This window comes from Electrophorus electricus, chromosome 22, assembly GCF_041902795.1.
Source record: "Electrophorus electricus isolate QZ-2024a chromosome 22, ASM4190279v1, whole genome shotgun sequence".
Classification (NCBI taxonomy): Eukaryota; Metazoa; Chordata; class Actinopteri; order Gymnotiformes; family Gymnotidae; genus Electrophorus; species Electrophorus electricus.
In genome coordinates this window covers 14,091,007-14,107,447 of record NC_137518.1, presented here as the reverse complement: position 1 = coordinate 14,107,447, position 16,441 = coordinate 14,091,007, and the positions used below count along the sequence as shown (strand labels likewise).

Genomic DNA, 16,441 nt, shown 5'->3' with positions numbered 1-16,441 from the left:
ATCTTTTTGTTTGTTAATCATGTATTCCCGTACTCTCCGTGTTGGTAATAGGACTCTGGACCGTTATTCCGACTCTCGCTCCTCACCGTTACATGGAGATCTAGTAAATGAGTATGCTGTGACGTCAAAGGCTTCTGACTGTAGAATTTGCATTTACGTAAATTGGATGTAAAAAAAAGAAATGTTAAGTGAAATTTCAAGGTATTGGACTAAAGAGCAATAATCGTGTTACTGGTCTACTCCCTTGTTACTCAATAGGTTCTTCTCAGGCTTCAAAAACGAAAGTTATTATTAGTTTTGCAGAGCTCACCTCTAGCTGTTCTTGAAAACACTGATTTAAAAACAAATATTTGATAGAAACATGACTGTCACAAGTGTTTTGACAACACATGATACTTATGTTAATGATTAGGGGAAAGAGGCAGTAGTCTGTAATGCCGTTCTGTGTTTGTGTTTCAGTAAGTAGTCATTAAAAAAAACCAAACAGCTAATTATTTTCTGCTAATTTAAGTTGATATTTGCTGTTTGCCACTTCAAATGATTAATGGTAGCTTCTAGCAAAACGAGAGCTAGCTGACCGGGCTGGAACAGTTACGCAAGCACGGAGCATGAAAGCAGATACGGGAAGTTGGTGATGGGGTGTGTTGGGGAGGGATGGAAGATTCTACACTGGGATTGGCTACATGTTAACTCAAGGAACGTCTAATTGGCTGCAGAGTGAAGGGCAATGAGCCAAGTTGCGGTAAGATGCCACGCACACATGCACAACAAAGTAAAATGGCAGACTCTAAAGTAAAACAGGAACTGCTGGATGCTACAACGACGAGTCTGAAGAGTAACTGCTCCGAGATAAGCACGCTGATTCGACAGGCTCTGGAAGCTAAGAAATTCGCCTACTGTCCCTACAGCAAGTTTAGAGTGGGGGCTGCCCTCCTAACACACGATGGGACAGTGTTCACAGGTGAGAAACTATACACACTCGCATTACGAGAGTCCAATTTAATACTGCCATAACATCCGATTTCATTAGATTCTGCTAAGACTCCTAACCTCCTAGCACCAAATTTGTGCTTGCTGTGTTTGTTGTAATTCCTGTGTACACATTATCAACAGACAGACTGAGTCCGAGAGAAATTAAATAATACTTGAGAACATAAGTTGCATACATAACATGAAGCGAGGATGGCTATGTTTCTGGAAAATGACATGCTTAAAATGTGAAAAACCCTGTACTCCTAAGCTTGCTTGAGCAGTCTTAGAGAATCAAGCAGGGAGACAACAGTCCACTCTGTTCTTTTACCACTTTACACACCAACCTATATTGATGACACAAATAATAGTGTATATGGTATGAGATGAACAGGACAATGTCAATAATAAAAAGCAAAAAATGCATATCTTGGGTCCATAGTCAACACTGTCACAAGTGTTTTGACAACACATGACACTTATGTTAATGATTAGGGGAAAGAGGCAGTAGTCTGTAATGCCGTTCTGTGTTTGCGTTTCAGTAAGTAGTCATTAAAAAAAACCAAACAGCTAATTATTTTCTGCTAATTTAAGTTGATATTTGCTGTTTGCCACTTCAAATGATTAATGGTAGGAAGTCAAAGTACAGTATATATCAGTGCCTGCACTGAGAGACTCATTATGTTTGGCACATAATAGTAAAAGTAATTATGCAAAGTAAGGACAGAAGACACATGCATATGCATACTTTATTATGGCCACTTTTAGAGACACCACCCATTGAGGAGCATGTTGGACCTCCTTTGGCCTTTAGGGTAGCTTATCGCATTTGCCATAAATTGGGTGGAGGTACAGACAGCTCTGAACCGCAGCTTCTGCCTCATCTCAGAGACGCTCTACAGGATTAAGATCTGGGGACTGGGAAAGCCAGCCAAGCAAGGAAAATTCACCTTTATGTTCCTGAAACCAATCCATGAGTACACAACCCTTGTGGCATGGGACACTGTTCTGCTGTAGGGTGAACAGCTGCCCTGAAGGAATTAACTCGGTTGGCCGCAATGCTTAGGTAAGGCCTACGGTTCCAGGGTGTGCCGTGAAAATATGCCACACATGGTTATTCCACCTCCACCAGCAGCAAACTGTTGACACCTAACAGGAAGGACTCATCAGTGGTTAAAGTACTTGACTTGTAATTGGAAGGTTGCTGGTTCAAGCCCCACCCCTGCCAAGTTGCCACTGTTGTGCCTCTGAGCAAGGACCTTAACCCTCAACTGCTCAAGGTATACTCAGTTATAATTGTAAGTCGATTTGGATGAAGGTGTCGGGTAAATGGCAATTCATGCTTGCTTGCTTCATGCTTCTAACCTTGCCATCAGCACAGTACAACATAAATCTGGATTCATCTGACCAGGCAATGCTTTTCCACTGCTGAGTGATCCAATTTTTGTGATGAGTTTTAAGTTGGACATGCACACACCAGTGTTGTGTTCAGCTACAATTTACTTGACTGCGCACCTCCTGTTCATCAGAACGATTCTTGACGTCCTCGTCTGACCACTTTCATTGACGGGTTGTTTATGTCCGTAGGATCCTCATTCACTGGACACTCTCAATCGCACCATTCTTGGTTTACTCTCAACACATCCGACACCATGTCATGTCCCCAGTCTAGGCAGCGTGGCCCTAACAGCAACACAATACTAATTCGAATAACTGAGCCAGATGGACTATGGAATAAAAGAACCCAAAGCAAAAGGTATATGTCAATGTGATGTATTGTACTGTCAGAAGAACTCACACTGGTGAATCATCAGGAGTGGGTACAATGCCAAAACAAACAACAAAGCCCACACTACAGCATAATTCCCAGACCCACCTACCCTCAAACAAAACAAAAAACAAAAAAAAACTGATTCCCTAACCAGAAAAACAGACACAAACCCCAATCCCAAACAAACAGGCTAGTAAATACAACTAGTAAATACTATGTATGCTAGTAAATACAACTAGTATTTACAGTCACCAAGATCTTCACACATGGCAGACACAAAGAAACAGCAAGAATACACAGGGAAACTGGGCAGACACAAACGCAAGGCCAGCAAACTCTCAGGATAACGGGGATAAAAACCAATACAACCTAATTATCACCCAGTAACAGGCTGAGGCAGGGTAACAAAGACAATTCCAAAGAAGCTAAACAAGAACAAGTACTAAGCAGAGGCAGAGCTAACAAAGCTGAGCCATAAGAAGCCATCTTCTGTCTCCCAACTTGGTCCATATATAGGCCATCTTGATTTCTTAGGTGATGAGCCAGTAACAAGACAGCAGTAGTATCCAAGTACTGAACTGGAGCACGTCAGGGCTGGAGTCATCAGGAAGGGAGCGCCGCAGATTTGGCAAGCAGGGGCATAACAACTGTTGCACAAGAACCCCACCAGGCTGGCAGTTTTTGAAATTCTGGTCCAGACTAGTTTAGCCTGACTGACCATACCTCATATGAAGTTGCTCAATTTTCCAATTCTAATGTGGATTCACACTGAAATGTTACACGGAAAACTTGTACACCTGACTTTATGCTGCACTCCAGTGTCACATGTCCAATTTCCATACAAGGAAGCTCCAATCATGGAAGGGCAGGTGTCTGTACTAAAGTGGCCATTCAGTGTATATATATATATATATGACACCCTATATGTATCTAACTCCTATAAAGCTTAAACTAAACTAAGTGGGTTTACTAGCAATGGCAATTCTCTTTTGTTCCATTTTCTTTGAGCAGGTTGCAATGTTGAAAATGCCTGTTACAACCTGGGAATCTGTGCAGAGAGAACCGCCATCTCAAAAGCTGTATCCGAAGGCTTTAGAGATTTCAAAGCCATAGCAATAGCCAGGTACGTTACCTTTTAGATATTACATAGAATGTATCCCCTAAACTGAGCTTTACAAAGATACCTTACCCATAAATAAGACATGATTGTTATCAACTCTAACCTGATGCATGACTAACTATATAGCAGTAACCTACTTTTGACTTTCCAGCGATTTGCGCGAACAGTTCATCTCGCCCTGTGGTGGCTGCAGGCAATTCATGAGAGAGGTGAGTGGTGTCACAGCTAGAACATCAAACCTCCATCATGTTATGGGGCTGCGTGTGCTTTGTAACATCATGACTCATGTCTCCAGTTTGGGGCCAGCTGGGACGTGTACCTGTCCAAGCCGGACGGCTCCTACATGGAGATGACTGTGGAAGAGCTGCTGCCGGAGTCATTTGGCCCAGAGGACCTGAAGATGAAGAGGGTGCATTCCATTCCTAAGGATGTCGAACCAGCTACAAAATGAATGTGGATGAACAAACAACTAGAAAAGAACAGCACAGGCTTTGGAAGAGATTATCAAAGTCAAATAAAAACATTGTTGCCTGTGTCTTCAATGAAAAATTCTTTACTAGTGGCTGGACTTGCATACCTCTGTACCACTACTGCTTCTGTGATGCTGAAGACAGGATGTGGAAATGTGCATTATAAATCCTGTTTGGCTTAGTGTATTTCACAAGAAGTAAATATACAAATTAATATTTACATTTCTACTACCATTTAAGAGAGAAATCAGTTGTGTTTTGAATAAACTGGATACCAACCAAATATCAAGTTTGCTTCTATTTCTTTAGGAATGATGTATGGTTTAAAACTCTTTAATAAGACTAAGAACAACTGGAGCCTTTGTGTAAACTTTATTTAAGTTAAACATTTTTGGGGGAAAACAGGACAAACATCTTATAAATAAAACATCTTTTAAATAAAGGGGATGTGGGTATTCAACATCCTAAACCCTGATTTTCATATGCTGTTTCATATGAGAATTAGTCATTTAGATGCAATACGGTCAAATAACATTTTGTAAACCATTGCACTGAAGTCTTTTTTTTTTTAATGAAAATGTCCCAAGCATAGAACATTTAAAAAGCTGTCAAAGTGCAACAAGCAGGGGGGAAAGGCATTAAAGGTGCCTAAAATAAACTGAATTTAAGGGTTAAAGGAAAGGTGACGTCTAGAAACGAGTCAAGTCTCCCAAACAAAGCTTCAAGGCAACCGTGACATTTCATTTCATGCACGCACGTACATATCTTACTCATAAGGAAGAACTAAACGACGTTAATTTAGTAGACTAATTTATTCAAAAAGCAGTTAAACAGTGCTCGGTTTTGAACACCTATAAGTGACTGGCAGTGATTTGCCAGCACAGTTTCCAAAATAGCTTTTGCCCAACCAGCTGGAAACTCTCACAGGCGCTTTAGCGGTACTGGTCAATTTTGGCGCGCGTGTCTGGCCATGGATTCACCGACCAGATGGTAAAAGACGATCAATCTAGCTCAGGTGCTTAGTTCACATCTCGACAGCATGATCCTCAGGAAAATGGACACGCACGTCCCTTAGATACCCTACACGTTGCACCTTGAATTCATCTTATAGTTGAGGTGATTTTTGTTCATTATAAAAAAATGCTTGTAGTTAAAATAATCTCCTGCACACATGACATTTGGACTACTATTCAGGCCATTAATCCATTTGGTACCGTTTCTGAATCTGCTGTTACACAGTTCAAAGAGTCTAGTATGAACAGGAACGAGCAGATTCTAAATTACTTACAGGCCCGGGATTAAACAACAAAAGTACCCTCAGAGTATTGGGATGGCTTTCTCCTCTTCCCTACCAGGGCAAAACCATTTAAGACACTAGTTCCTACAGCATAAAGCAGCAGTTCAAATGAGGTCTTTGGAAATTAAATTCATTGGTAGTGCAGCACTTGCTTTGACAGCAAAACACACACGCAGCGCTCCAAAAACAAGCTCGCTAGTGATTCAGTGCATAATCCAATAAAACAGTAACAATCCCCTAACGAAACCTCACATCTTAGACAGAGTGTACTGACGGTCATCTCACAGTCATGAATAAAGCCTGCTACCCATTATCATAAACTCCCCCTGCGATCCCCACACCTGCTGCAACTGTGAGCACTGGACAGAGGCACGTACGTACCGGCCCAGACTCCCGGCATCCCGTCAGCCTGGTCACTTCTGCAGGGCTTCCAGGTCAGGCCAGGATGGGACGTAGTGCCGAGGCAGACTGCCCTCCATCAGCCTCTCCATCCAGAGGCTCAGTCGCTCGAGCTTACTGCACACATGCGGCGTGGAGGAAGTCTGCCGCCGGGAGCTGCCCTTGGACCTCGTCTTCACCCCTGCCCGGGGAGCTCTGGCGTCCTCGTCAGATGACCTGCTGGAGTCCTCCTTGTCGTCCACGTGCACAGGTCGGAAGAGGCAGAGGTACTTCTTGTGGCCGTTGAGGGCCAGCACGTAGCCCGTATAGTCCGGTTCGTGGGAGGACGTGCCCTCGTTCAACTCCATGTCCGAGTGCCTGGTGCCAAGGGCCATGGCCAGAAGCAGGTCCATCCACTTCCGGTGCTTGTCCACGTTTAAGAAGGAATAGTGAATAGTCTGAGACCTGTGGGGTGTTCAATTATAGAGGAAAGATTTTATGAACATAGCCCTTTTAAATTAGTGGGAGAAGATCTCTTGATATAGGCACAAATATGCTACTGTGGTGGAACTAATTTTCATTTCAACCAAATTTATCATCTGCAAAATTATCATAGTAAGTGATTAAATTTCAACTACATTCTGTTTCAGGAGCACATCGCACAAACCTTTCTATTGTTTAAAAGAATAATAAATAATAAATGTATTTATTAAAATGATACAAAAAGCCAAGTGGTCCTTATCAAACATTGCAATTTAAAAAAAAAAAAAAACCCTATGCAAATCCTCTGTCTATCCATGGAGTGTTGGTGCTGGACTGTGTTGAGACAGAGCTGATTGTGTGGCTCATCACCCCTAAAGGAGCAGTAGCTTCCTGAGTTGTGGACACTATGTCTTTTCCTTTTGTTTCGCAAGAAATTGTGACACGTTTTGTCAGTATCATTTTACTGTTAAATGTATGAGTTGTGTAATGTGAGATGGTGTTGACCACTGCTGAACTATCTTTGTTTCTGTGCTTCCTGCCACAATGCTGGGGAGCACTGGAGCAGTGATCCAGCTGAACACTAGGTGCTGCCACATAATCTCTAGTTTTGATCATGTCTTGCAGGTCAGCACTCAGGTATGGAAAGACTCTGCCATAGGATCCACTGTGTTTCTGGTTTTCACTAGCTGGGCATGGAGAAGGACTGGGGACTCCTCAAATGTATCTCTGAACGAAGGAACTCTGAATCCACCTCATGTGCACTAAGCAGATGAGACTAGAGATGACAAATGCATCAGGCAAGTCATCCCAGCTTAATGTAGGTGTAGGGGTCGGGGTAGGTGGTTCAGTGTGTACGACTGTGTCTGATAGTTGGTTCAGTGAATGCGACTGTGTGGGGGTAGGTGCAGGTGTAGGGGTGAGGTAGATGAAGCCAGTGGCGAGCGTCATGGATTGTGGTTTCTGAGGAACATCCGTTGAGTGCCTATACTGTAGTGTGTTACGGAAACAAAAGTTTCAAAGAGAACTGTCAGTTTCTGGAAAGACGCCTGTTCTGGAAAGAAGCAACAAGCTTCAGATGCTTGCGTATTAAATGTTATTTTACCCTGTAGAGGGTCATGATCAGTCCCTCCCAATTTCCGTGTTCCATGTTTTCCCTGTCTTGAGTTTTTTTAGTTCCGTTCCATAGTTTCGTTTTCTCCGGCCCTCGTTTGATTTTCAACACCTGTCCCTCGTTTAGTTGATTGTATTTTAACCCTGCTTTTGTTGCCTTAGTTTTGGCTGTTCATTGATTCCGTGCCTTTATGTTTCTTAGCACCGAGTTTTCCTAGCGTTTTTTGTTTTAGCCTGCTTCCCGTGTGGCTTTGTATCTTTTTGTTTGTTAATCATGTATTCCCGTACTCTCCGTGTTGGTAATAGGACTCTGGACCGTTATTCCGACTCTCGCTCCTCACCGTTACATGGAGATCTAGTAAATGAGTATGCTGTGACGTCAAAGGCTTCTGACTGTAGAATTTGCATTTACGTAAATTGGATGTAAAAAAAAGAAATGTTAAGTGAAATTTCAAGGTATTGGACTAAAGAGCAATAATCGTGTTACTGGTCTACTCCCTTGTTACTCAATAGGTTCTTCTCAGGCTTCAAAAACGAAAGTTATTATTAGTTTTGCAGAGCTCACCTCTAGCTGTTCTTGAAAACACTGATTTAAAAACAAATATTTGATAGAAACATGACTGTCACAAGTGTTTTGACAACACATGATACTTATGTTAATGATTAGGGGAAAGAGGCAGTAGTCTGTAATGCCGTTCTGTGTTTGTGTTTCAGTAAGTAGTCATTAAAAAAAACCAAACAGCTAATTATTTTCTGCTAATTTAAGTTGATATTTGCTGTTTGCCACTTCAAATGATTAATGGTAGCTTCTAGCAAAACGAGAGCTAGCTGACCGGGCTGGAACAGTTACGCAAGCACGGAGCATGAAAGCAGATACGGGAAGTTGGTGATGGGGTGTGTTGGGGAGGGATGGAAGATTCTACACTGGGATTGGCTACATGTTAACTCAAGGAACGTCTAATTGGCTGCAGAGTGAAGGGCAATGAGCCAAGTTGCGGTAAGATGCCACGCACACATGCACAACAAAGTAAAATGGCAGACTCTAAAGTAAAACAGGAACTGCTGGATGCTACAACGACGAGTCTGAAGAGTAACTGCTCCGAGATAAGCACGCTGATTCGACAGGCTCTGGAAGCTAAGAAATTCGCCTACTGTCCCTACAGCAAGTTTAGAGTGGGGGCTGCCCTCCTAACACACGATGGGACAGTGTTCACAGGTGAGAAACTATACACACTCGCATTACGAGAGTCCAATTTAATACTGCCATAACATCCGATTTCATTAGATTCTGCTAAAAGACTCCTAACCTCCTAGCACCAAATTTGTGCTTGCTGTGTTTGTTGTAATTCCTGTGTACACATTATCAACAGACAGACTGAGTCCGAGAGAAATTAAATAATACTTGAGAACATAAGTTGCATACATAACATGAAGCGAGGATGGCTATGTTTCTGGAAAATGACATGCTTAAAATGTGAAAAACCCTGTACTCCTAAGCTTGCTTGAGCAGTCTTAGAGAATCAAGCAGGGAGACAACAGTCCACTCTGTTCTTTTACCACTTTACACACCAACCTATATTGATGACACAAATAATAGTGTATATGGTATGAGATGAACAGGACAATGTCAATAATAAAAAGCAAAAAATGCATATCTTGGGTCCATAGTCAACACTGTCACAAGTGTTTTGACAACACATGACACTTATGTTAATGATTAGGGGAAAGAGGCAGTAGTCTGTAATGCCGTTCTGTGTTTGCGTTTCAGTAAGTAGTCATTAAAAAAAAACAAACAGCTAATTATTTTCTGCTAATTTAAGTTGATATTTGCTGTTTGCCACTTCAAATGATTAATGGTAGGAAGTCAAAGTACAGTATATATCAGTGCCTGCACTGAGAGACTCATTATGTTTGGCACATAATAGTAAAAGTAATTATGCAAAGTAAGGACAGAAGACACATGCATATGCATACTTTATTATGGCCACTTTTAGAGACACCACCCATTGAGGAGCATGTTGGACCTCCTTTGGCCTTTAGGGTAGCTTATCGCATTTGCCATAAATTGGGTGGAGGTACAGACAGCTCTGAACCGCAGCTTCTGCCTCATCTCAGAGACGCTCTACAGGATTAAGATCTGGGGACTGGGAAAGCCAGCCAAGCAAGGAAAATTCACCTTTATGTTCCTGAAACCAATCCATGAGTACACAACCCTTGTGGCATGGGACACTGTTCTGCTGTAGGGTGAACAGCTGCCCTGAAGGAATTAACTCGGTTGGCCGCAATGCTTAGGTAAGGCCTACGGTTCCAGGGTGTGCCGTGAAAATATGCCACACATGGTTATTCCACCTCCACCAGCATCAAACTGTTGACACCTAACAGGAAGGACTCATCAGTGGTTAAAGTACTTGACTTGTAATTGGAAGGTTGCTGGTTCAAGCCCCACCCCTGCCAAGTTGCCACTGTTGTGCCTCTGAGCAAGGACCTTAACCCTCAACTGCTCAAGGTATACTCAGTTATAATTGTAAGTCGATTTGGATGAAGGTGTCGGGTAAATGGCAATTCATGCTTGCTTGCTTCATGCTTCTAACCTTGCCATCAGCACAGTACAACATAAATCTGGACTCATCTGACCAGGCAATGCTTTTCCACTGCTGAGTGATCCAATTTTTGTGATGAGTTTTAAGTTGGACATGCACACACCAGTGTTGTGTTCAGCTACAATTTACTTGACTGCGCACCTCCTGTTCATCAGAACGATTCTTGACGTCCTCGTCTGACCACTTTCATTGACGGGTTGTTTATGTCCGTAGGATCCTCATTCACTGGACACTCTCAATCGCACCATTCTTGGTTTACTCTCAACACATCCGACACCATGTCATGTCCCCAGTCTAGGCAGCGTGGCCCTAACAGCAACACAATACTAATTCGAATAACTGAGCCAGTTGGACTATGGAATAAAAGAACCCAAAGCAAAAGGTATATGTCAATGTGATGTATTGTACTGTCAGAAGAACTCACACTGGTGAATCATCAGGAGTGGGTACAATGCCAAAACAAACAACAAAGCCCACACTACAGCATAATTCCCAGACCCACCTACCCTCAAACAAAACAAAAACAAAAAAAAACTGATTCCCTAACCAGAAAAACAGACACAAACCCCAATCCCAAACAAACAGGCTAGTAAATACAACTAGTAAATACTATGTATGCTAGTAAATGCAACTAGTATTTACAGTCACCAAGATCTTCACACATGGCAGACACAAAGAAACAGCAAGAATACACAGGGAAACTGGGCAGACACAAACGCAAGGCCAGCAAACTCTCAGGATAACGGGGATAAAAACCAATACAACCTAATTATCACCCAGTAACAGGCTGAGGCAGGGTAACAAAGACAATTCCAAAGAAGCTAAACAAGAACAAGTACTAAGCAGAGGCAGAGCTAACAAAGCTGAGCCATAAGAAGCCATCTTCTGTCTCCCAACTTGGTCCATATATAGGCCATCTTGATTTCTTAGGTGATGAGCCAGTAACAACACAGCAGTAGTATCCAAGTACTGAACTGGAGCACGTCAGGGCTGGAGTCATCAGGAAGGGAGCGCCGCAGATTTGGCAAGCAGGGGCATAACTGTTGCACAAGAACCCCACCAGGCTGGCAGTTTTTGAAATTCTGGTCCAGACTAGTTTAGCCTGACTGACCATACCTCATATGAAGTTGCTCAATTTTCCAATTCTAATGTGGATTCACACTGAAATGTTACACGGAAAACTTGTACACCTGACTTTATGCTGCACTCCAGTGTCACATGTCCAATTTCCATACAAGGAAGCTCCAATCATGGAAGGGCAGGTGTCTGTACTAAAGTGGCCATTCAGTGTATATATATATATATGACACCCTATATGTATCTAACTCCTATAAAGCTTAAACTAAACTAAGTGGGTTTACTAGCAATGGCAATTCTCTTTTGTTCCATTTTCTTTGAGCAGGTTGCAATGTTGAAAATGCCTGTTACAACCTGGGAATCTGTGCAGAGAGAACCGCCATCTCAAAAGCTGTATCCGAAGGCTTTAGAGATTTCAAAGCCATAGCAATAGCCAGGTACGTTACCTTTTAGATATTACATAGAATGTATCCCCTAAACTGAGCTTTACAAAGATACCTTACCCATAAATAAGACATGATTGTTATCAACTCTAACCTGATGCATGACTAACTATATAGCAGTAACCTACTTTTGACTTTCCAGCGATTTGCGCGAACAGTTCATCTCGCCCTGTGGTGGCTGCAGGCAATTCATGAGAGAGGTGAGTGGTGTCACAGCTAGAACATCAAACCTCCATCATGTTATGGGGCTGCGTGTGCTTTGTAACATCATGACTCATGTCTCCAGTTTGGGGCCAGCTGGGACGTGTACCTGTCCAAGCCGGACGGCTCCTACATGGAGATGACTGTGGAAGAGCTGCTGCCGGAGTCATTTGGCCCAGAGGACCTGAAGATGAAGAGGGTGCATTCCATTCCTAAGGATGTCGAACCAGCTACAAAATGAATGTGGATGAACAAACAACTAGAAAAGAACAGCACAGGCTTTGGAAGAGATTATCAAAGTCAAATAAAAACATTGTTGCCTGTGTCTTCAATGAAAAATTCTTTACTAGTGGCTGGACTTGCATACCTCTGTACCACTACTGCTTCTGTGATGCTGAAGACAGGATGTGGAAATGTGCATTATAAATCCTGTTTGGCTTAGTGTATTTCACAAGAAGTAAATATACAAATTAATATTTACATTTCTACTACCATTTAAGAGAGAAATCAGTTGTGTTTTGAATAAACTGGATACCAACCAAATATCAAGTTTGCTTCTATTTCTTTAGGAATGATGTATGGTTTAAAACTCTTTAATAAGACTAAGAACAACTGGAGCCTTTGTGTAAACTTTATTTAAGTTAAACATTTTTGGGGGAAAACAGGACAAACATCTTATAAATAAAACATCTTTTAAATAAAGGGGATGTGGGTATTCAACATCCTAAACCCTGATTTTCATATGCTGTTTCATATGAGAATTAGTCATTTAGATGCAATACGGTCAAATAACATTTTGTAAACCATTGCACTGAAGTCTTTTTTTTTTTAATGAAAATGTCCCAAGCATAGAACATTTAAAAAGCTGTCAAAGTGCAACAAGCAGGGGGGAAAGGCATTAAAGGTGCCTAAAATAAACTGAATTTAAGGGTTAAAGGAAAGGTGACGTCTAGAAACGAGTCAAGTCTCCCAAACAAAGCTTCAAGGCAACCGTGACATTTCATTTCATGCACGCACGTACATATCTTACTCATAAGGAAGAACTAAACGACGTTAATTTAGTAGACTAATTTATTCAAAAAGCAGTTAAACAGTGCTCGGTTTTGAACACCTATAAGTGACTGGCAGTGATTTGCCAGCACAGTTTCCAAAATAGCTTTTGCCCAACCAGCTGGAAACTCTCACAGGCGCTTTAGCGGTACTGGTCAATTTTGGCGCGCGTGTCTGGCCATGGATTCACCGACCAGATGGTAAAAGACGATCAATCTAGCTCAGGTGCTTAGTTCACATCTCGACAGCATGATCCTCAGGAAAATGGACACGCACGTCCCTTAGATACCCTACACGTTGCACCTTGAATTCATCTTATAGTTGAGGTGATTTTTGTTCATTATAAAAAAATGCTTGTAGTTAAAATAATCTCCTGCACACATGACATTTGGACTACTATTCAGGCCATTAATCCATTTGGTACCGTTTCTGAATCTGCTGTTACACAGTTCAAAGAGTCTAGTATGAACAGGAACGAGCAGATTCTAAATTACTTACAGGCCCGGGATTAAACAACAAAAGTACCCTCAGAGTATTGGGATGGCTTTCTCCTCTTCCCTACCAGGGCAAAACCATTTAAGACACTAGTTCCTACAGCATAAAGCAGCAGTTCAAATGAGGTCTTTGGAAATTAAATTCATTGGTAGTGCAGCACTTGCTTTGACAGCAAAACACACACGCAGCGCTCCAAAAACAAGCTCGCTAGTGATTCAGTGCATAATCCAATAAAACAGTAACAATCCCCTAACGAAACCTCACATCTTAGACAGAGTGTACTGACGGTCATCTCACAGTCATGAATAAAGCCTGCTACCCATTATCATAAACTCCCCCTGCGATCCCCACACCTGCTGCAACTGTGAGCACTGGACAGAGGCACGTACGTACCGGCCCAGACTCCCGGCATCCCGTCAGCCTGGTCACTTCTGCAGGGCTTCCAGGTCAGGCCAGGATGGGACGTAGTGCCGAGGCAGACTGCCCTCCATCAGCCTCTCCATCCAGAGGCTCAGTCGCTCGAGCTTACTGCACACATGCGGCGTGGAGGAAGTCTGCCGCCGGGAGCTGCCCTTGGACCTCGTCTTCACCCCTGCCCGGGGAGCTCTGGCGTCCTCGTCAGATGACCTGCTGGAGTCCTCCTTGTCGTCCACGTGCACAGGTCGGAAGAGGCAGAGGTACTTCTTGTGGCCGTTGAGGGCCAGCACGTAGCCCGTATAGTCCGGTTCGTGGGAGGACGTGCCCTCGTTCAACTCCATGTCCGAGTGCCTGGTGCCAAGGGCCATGGCCAGAAGCAGGTCCATCCACTTCCGGTGCTTGTCCACGTTTAAGAAGGAATAGTGAATAGTCTGAGACCTGTGGGGTGTTCAATTATAGAGGAAAGATTTTATGAACATAGCCCTTTTAAATTAGTGGGAGAAGATCTCTTGATATAGGCACAAATATGCTACTGTGGTGGAACTAATTTTCATTTCAACCAAATTTATCATCTGCAAAATTATCATAGTAAGTGATTAAATTTCAACTACATTCTGTTTCAGGAGCACATCGCACAAACCTTTCTATTGTTTAAAAGAATAATAAATAATAAATGTATTTATTAAAATGATACAAAAAGCCAAGTGGTCCTTATCAAACATTGCAATTTAAAAAAAAAAAAAAACCCTATGCAAATCCTCTGTCTATCCATGGAGTGTTGGTGCTGGACTGTGTTGAGACAGAGCTGATTGTGTGGCTCATCACCCCTAAAGGAGCAGTAGCTTCCTGAGTTGTGGACACTATGTCTTTTCCTTTTGTTTCGCAAGAAATTGTGACACGTTTTGTCAGTATCATTTTACTGTTAAATGTATGAGTTGTGTAATGTGAGATGGTGTTGACCACTGCTGAACTATCTTTGTTTCTGTGCTTCCTGCCACAATGCTGGGGAGCACTGGAGCAGTGATCCAGCTGAACACTAGGTGCTGCCACATAATCTCTAGTTTTGATCATGTCTTGCAGGTCAGCACTCAGGTATGGAAAGACTCTGCCATAGGATCCACTGTGTTTCTGGTTTTCACTAGCTGGGCATGGAGAAGGACTGGGGACTCCTCAAATGTATCTCTGAACGAAGGAACTCTGAATCCACCTCATGTGCACTAAGCAGATGAGACTAGAGATGACAAATGCATCAGGCAAGTCATCCCAGCTTAATGTAGGTGTAGGGGTCGGGGTAGGTGGTTCAGTGTGTACGACTGTGTCTGATAGTTGGTTCAGTGAATGCGACTGTGTGGGGGTAGGTGCAGGTGTAGGGGTGAGGTAGATGAAGCCAGTGGCGAGCGTCATGGATTGTGGTTTCTGAGGAACATCCGTTGAGTGCCTATACTGTAGTGTGTTACGGAAACAAAAGTTTCAAAGAGAACTGTCAGTTTCTGGAAAGACGCCTGTTCTGGAAAGAAGCAACAAGCTTCAGATGCTTGCGTATTAAATGTTATTTTACCCTGTAGAGGGTCATGATCAGTCCCTCCCAATTTCCGTGTTCCATGTTTTCCCTGTCTTGAGTTTTTTTAGTTCCGTTCCATAGTTTCGTTTTCTCCGGCCCTCGTTTGATTTTCAACACCTGTCCCTCGTTTAGTTGATTGTATTTTAACCCTGCTTTTGTTGCCTTAGTTTTGGCTGTTCATTGATTCCGTGCCATTATGTTTCTTAGCACCGAGTTTTCCTAGCGTTTTTTGTTTTAGCCTGCTTCCCGTGTGGCTTTGTATCTTTTTGTTTGTTAATCATGTATTCCCGTACTCTCCGTGTTGGTAATAGGACTCTGGACCGTTATTCCGACTCTCGCTCCTCACCGTTACATGGAGATCTAGTAAATGAGTATGCTGTGACGTCAAAGGCTTCTGACTGTAGAATTTGCATTTACGTAAATTGGATGTAAAAAAAAGAAATGTTAAGTGAAATTTCAAGGTATTGGACTAAAGAGCAATAATCGTGTTACTGGTCTACTCCCTTGTTACTCAATAGGTTCTTCTCAGGCTTCAAAAACGAAAGTTATTATTAGTTTTGCAGAGCTCACCTCTAGCTGTTCTTGAAAACACTGATTTAAAAACAAATATTTGATAGAAACATGACTGTCACAAGTGTTTTGACAACACATGATACTTATGTTAATGATTAGGGGAAAGAGGCAGTAGTCTGTAATGCCGTTCTGTGTTTGCGTTTCAGTAAGTAGTCATTAAAAAAAAAAAAACAGCTAATTATTTTCTGCTAATTTAAGTTGATATTTGCTGTTTGCCACTTCAAATGATTAATGGTAGCTTCTAGCAAAACGAGAGCTAGCTGACCGGGCTGGAACAGTTACGCAAGCACGGAGCATGAAAGCAGATACGGGAAGTTGGTGATGGGGTGTGTTGGGGAGGGATGGAAGATTCTACACTGGGATTGGCTACATGTTAACTCAAGGAACGTCTAATTGGCTGCAGAGTGAAGGGCAATGAGCCAAGTT

At 42.5% G+C, this 16,441-nt stretch overlaps 4 protein-coding genes across 6 annotated transcripts; 2 read left to right on the top strand and 2 right to left on the bottom strand.

Moving 5' to 3' along the window:
* Positions 1 to 670: 670 nt before the first annotated feature.
* On the top strand, positions 671 to 4,613 carry LOC145653072 (cytidine deaminase-like). The gene is made up of 4 exons (XM_081705489.1): positions 671 to 961; positions 3,752 to 3,863; positions 4,012 to 4,069; positions 4,156 to 4,613. Exons 1-4 carry the CDS (start codon positions 748 to 750, stop codon positions 4,309 to 4,311), a joined length of 540 nt encoding a protein of 179 aa, XP_081561615.1. The 5' UTR covers positions 671 to 747; the 3' UTR covers positions 4,312 to 4,613.
* Positions 4,614 to 4,687: 74 nt separating this feature from the next.
* Positions 4,688 to 8,005, bottom strand: LOC118240361 (dnaJ homolog subfamily C member 16-like). 2 transcript variants are annotated; one of them, XM_035520364.2, is made up of 2 exons: positions 7,591 to 8,005; positions 4,688 to 6,470 (listed from the first exon to the last, which is right to left on the bottom strand). In XM_035520364.2, exon 2 carries the CDS (start codon positions 6,416 to 6,418, stop codon positions 6,041 to 6,043), a length of 378 nt encoding a protein of 125 aa, XP_035376257.1. In that variant the 5' UTR covers positions 6,419 to 6,470; positions 7,591 to 8,005; the 3' UTR covers positions 4,688 to 6,040. The 2 variants fall into 2 exon arrangements, with proteins under 2 accessions (XP_035376257.1, XP_035376258.1); XM_035520365.2 differs by lacking the exon at positions 7,591 to 8,005 and adding an exon at positions 6,673 to 6,691.
* A 520-nt stretch (positions 8,006 to 8,525) lies between these two features.
* Positions 8,526 to 12,462, top strand: LOC145653070 (cytidine deaminase-like). Its single transcript, XM_081705487.1, has 4 exons — positions 8,526 to 8,814; positions 11,601 to 11,712; positions 11,861 to 11,918; positions 12,005 to 12,462. Exons 1-4 carry the CDS (start codon positions 8,601 to 8,603, stop codon positions 12,158 to 12,160), a joined length of 540 nt encoding a protein of 179 aa, XP_081561613.1. The 5' UTR covers positions 8,526 to 8,600; the 3' UTR covers positions 12,161 to 12,462.
* A 74-nt stretch (positions 12,463 to 12,536) lies between these two features.
* Positions 12,537 to 15,854, bottom strand: LOC145653082 (dnaJ homolog subfamily C member 16-like). 2 transcript variants are annotated; one of them, XM_081705502.1, is made up of 2 exons: positions 15,440 to 15,854; positions 12,537 to 14,319 (listed from the first exon to the last, which is right to left on the bottom strand). In XM_081705502.1, the coding sequence occupies exon 2, from the start codon at positions 14,265 to 14,267 to the stop codon at positions 13,890 to 13,892; it is 378 nt and encodes a 125-aa protein (XP_081561628.1). In that variant the 5' UTR covers positions 14,268 to 14,319; positions 15,440 to 15,854; the 3' UTR covers positions 12,537 to 13,889. The 2 variants fall into 2 exon arrangements, with proteins under 2 accessions (XP_081561628.1, XP_081561629.1); XM_081705503.1 differs by lacking the exon at positions 15,440 to 15,854 and adding an exon at positions 14,522 to 14,540.
* Positions 15,855 to 16,441: the final 587 nt, after the last annotated feature.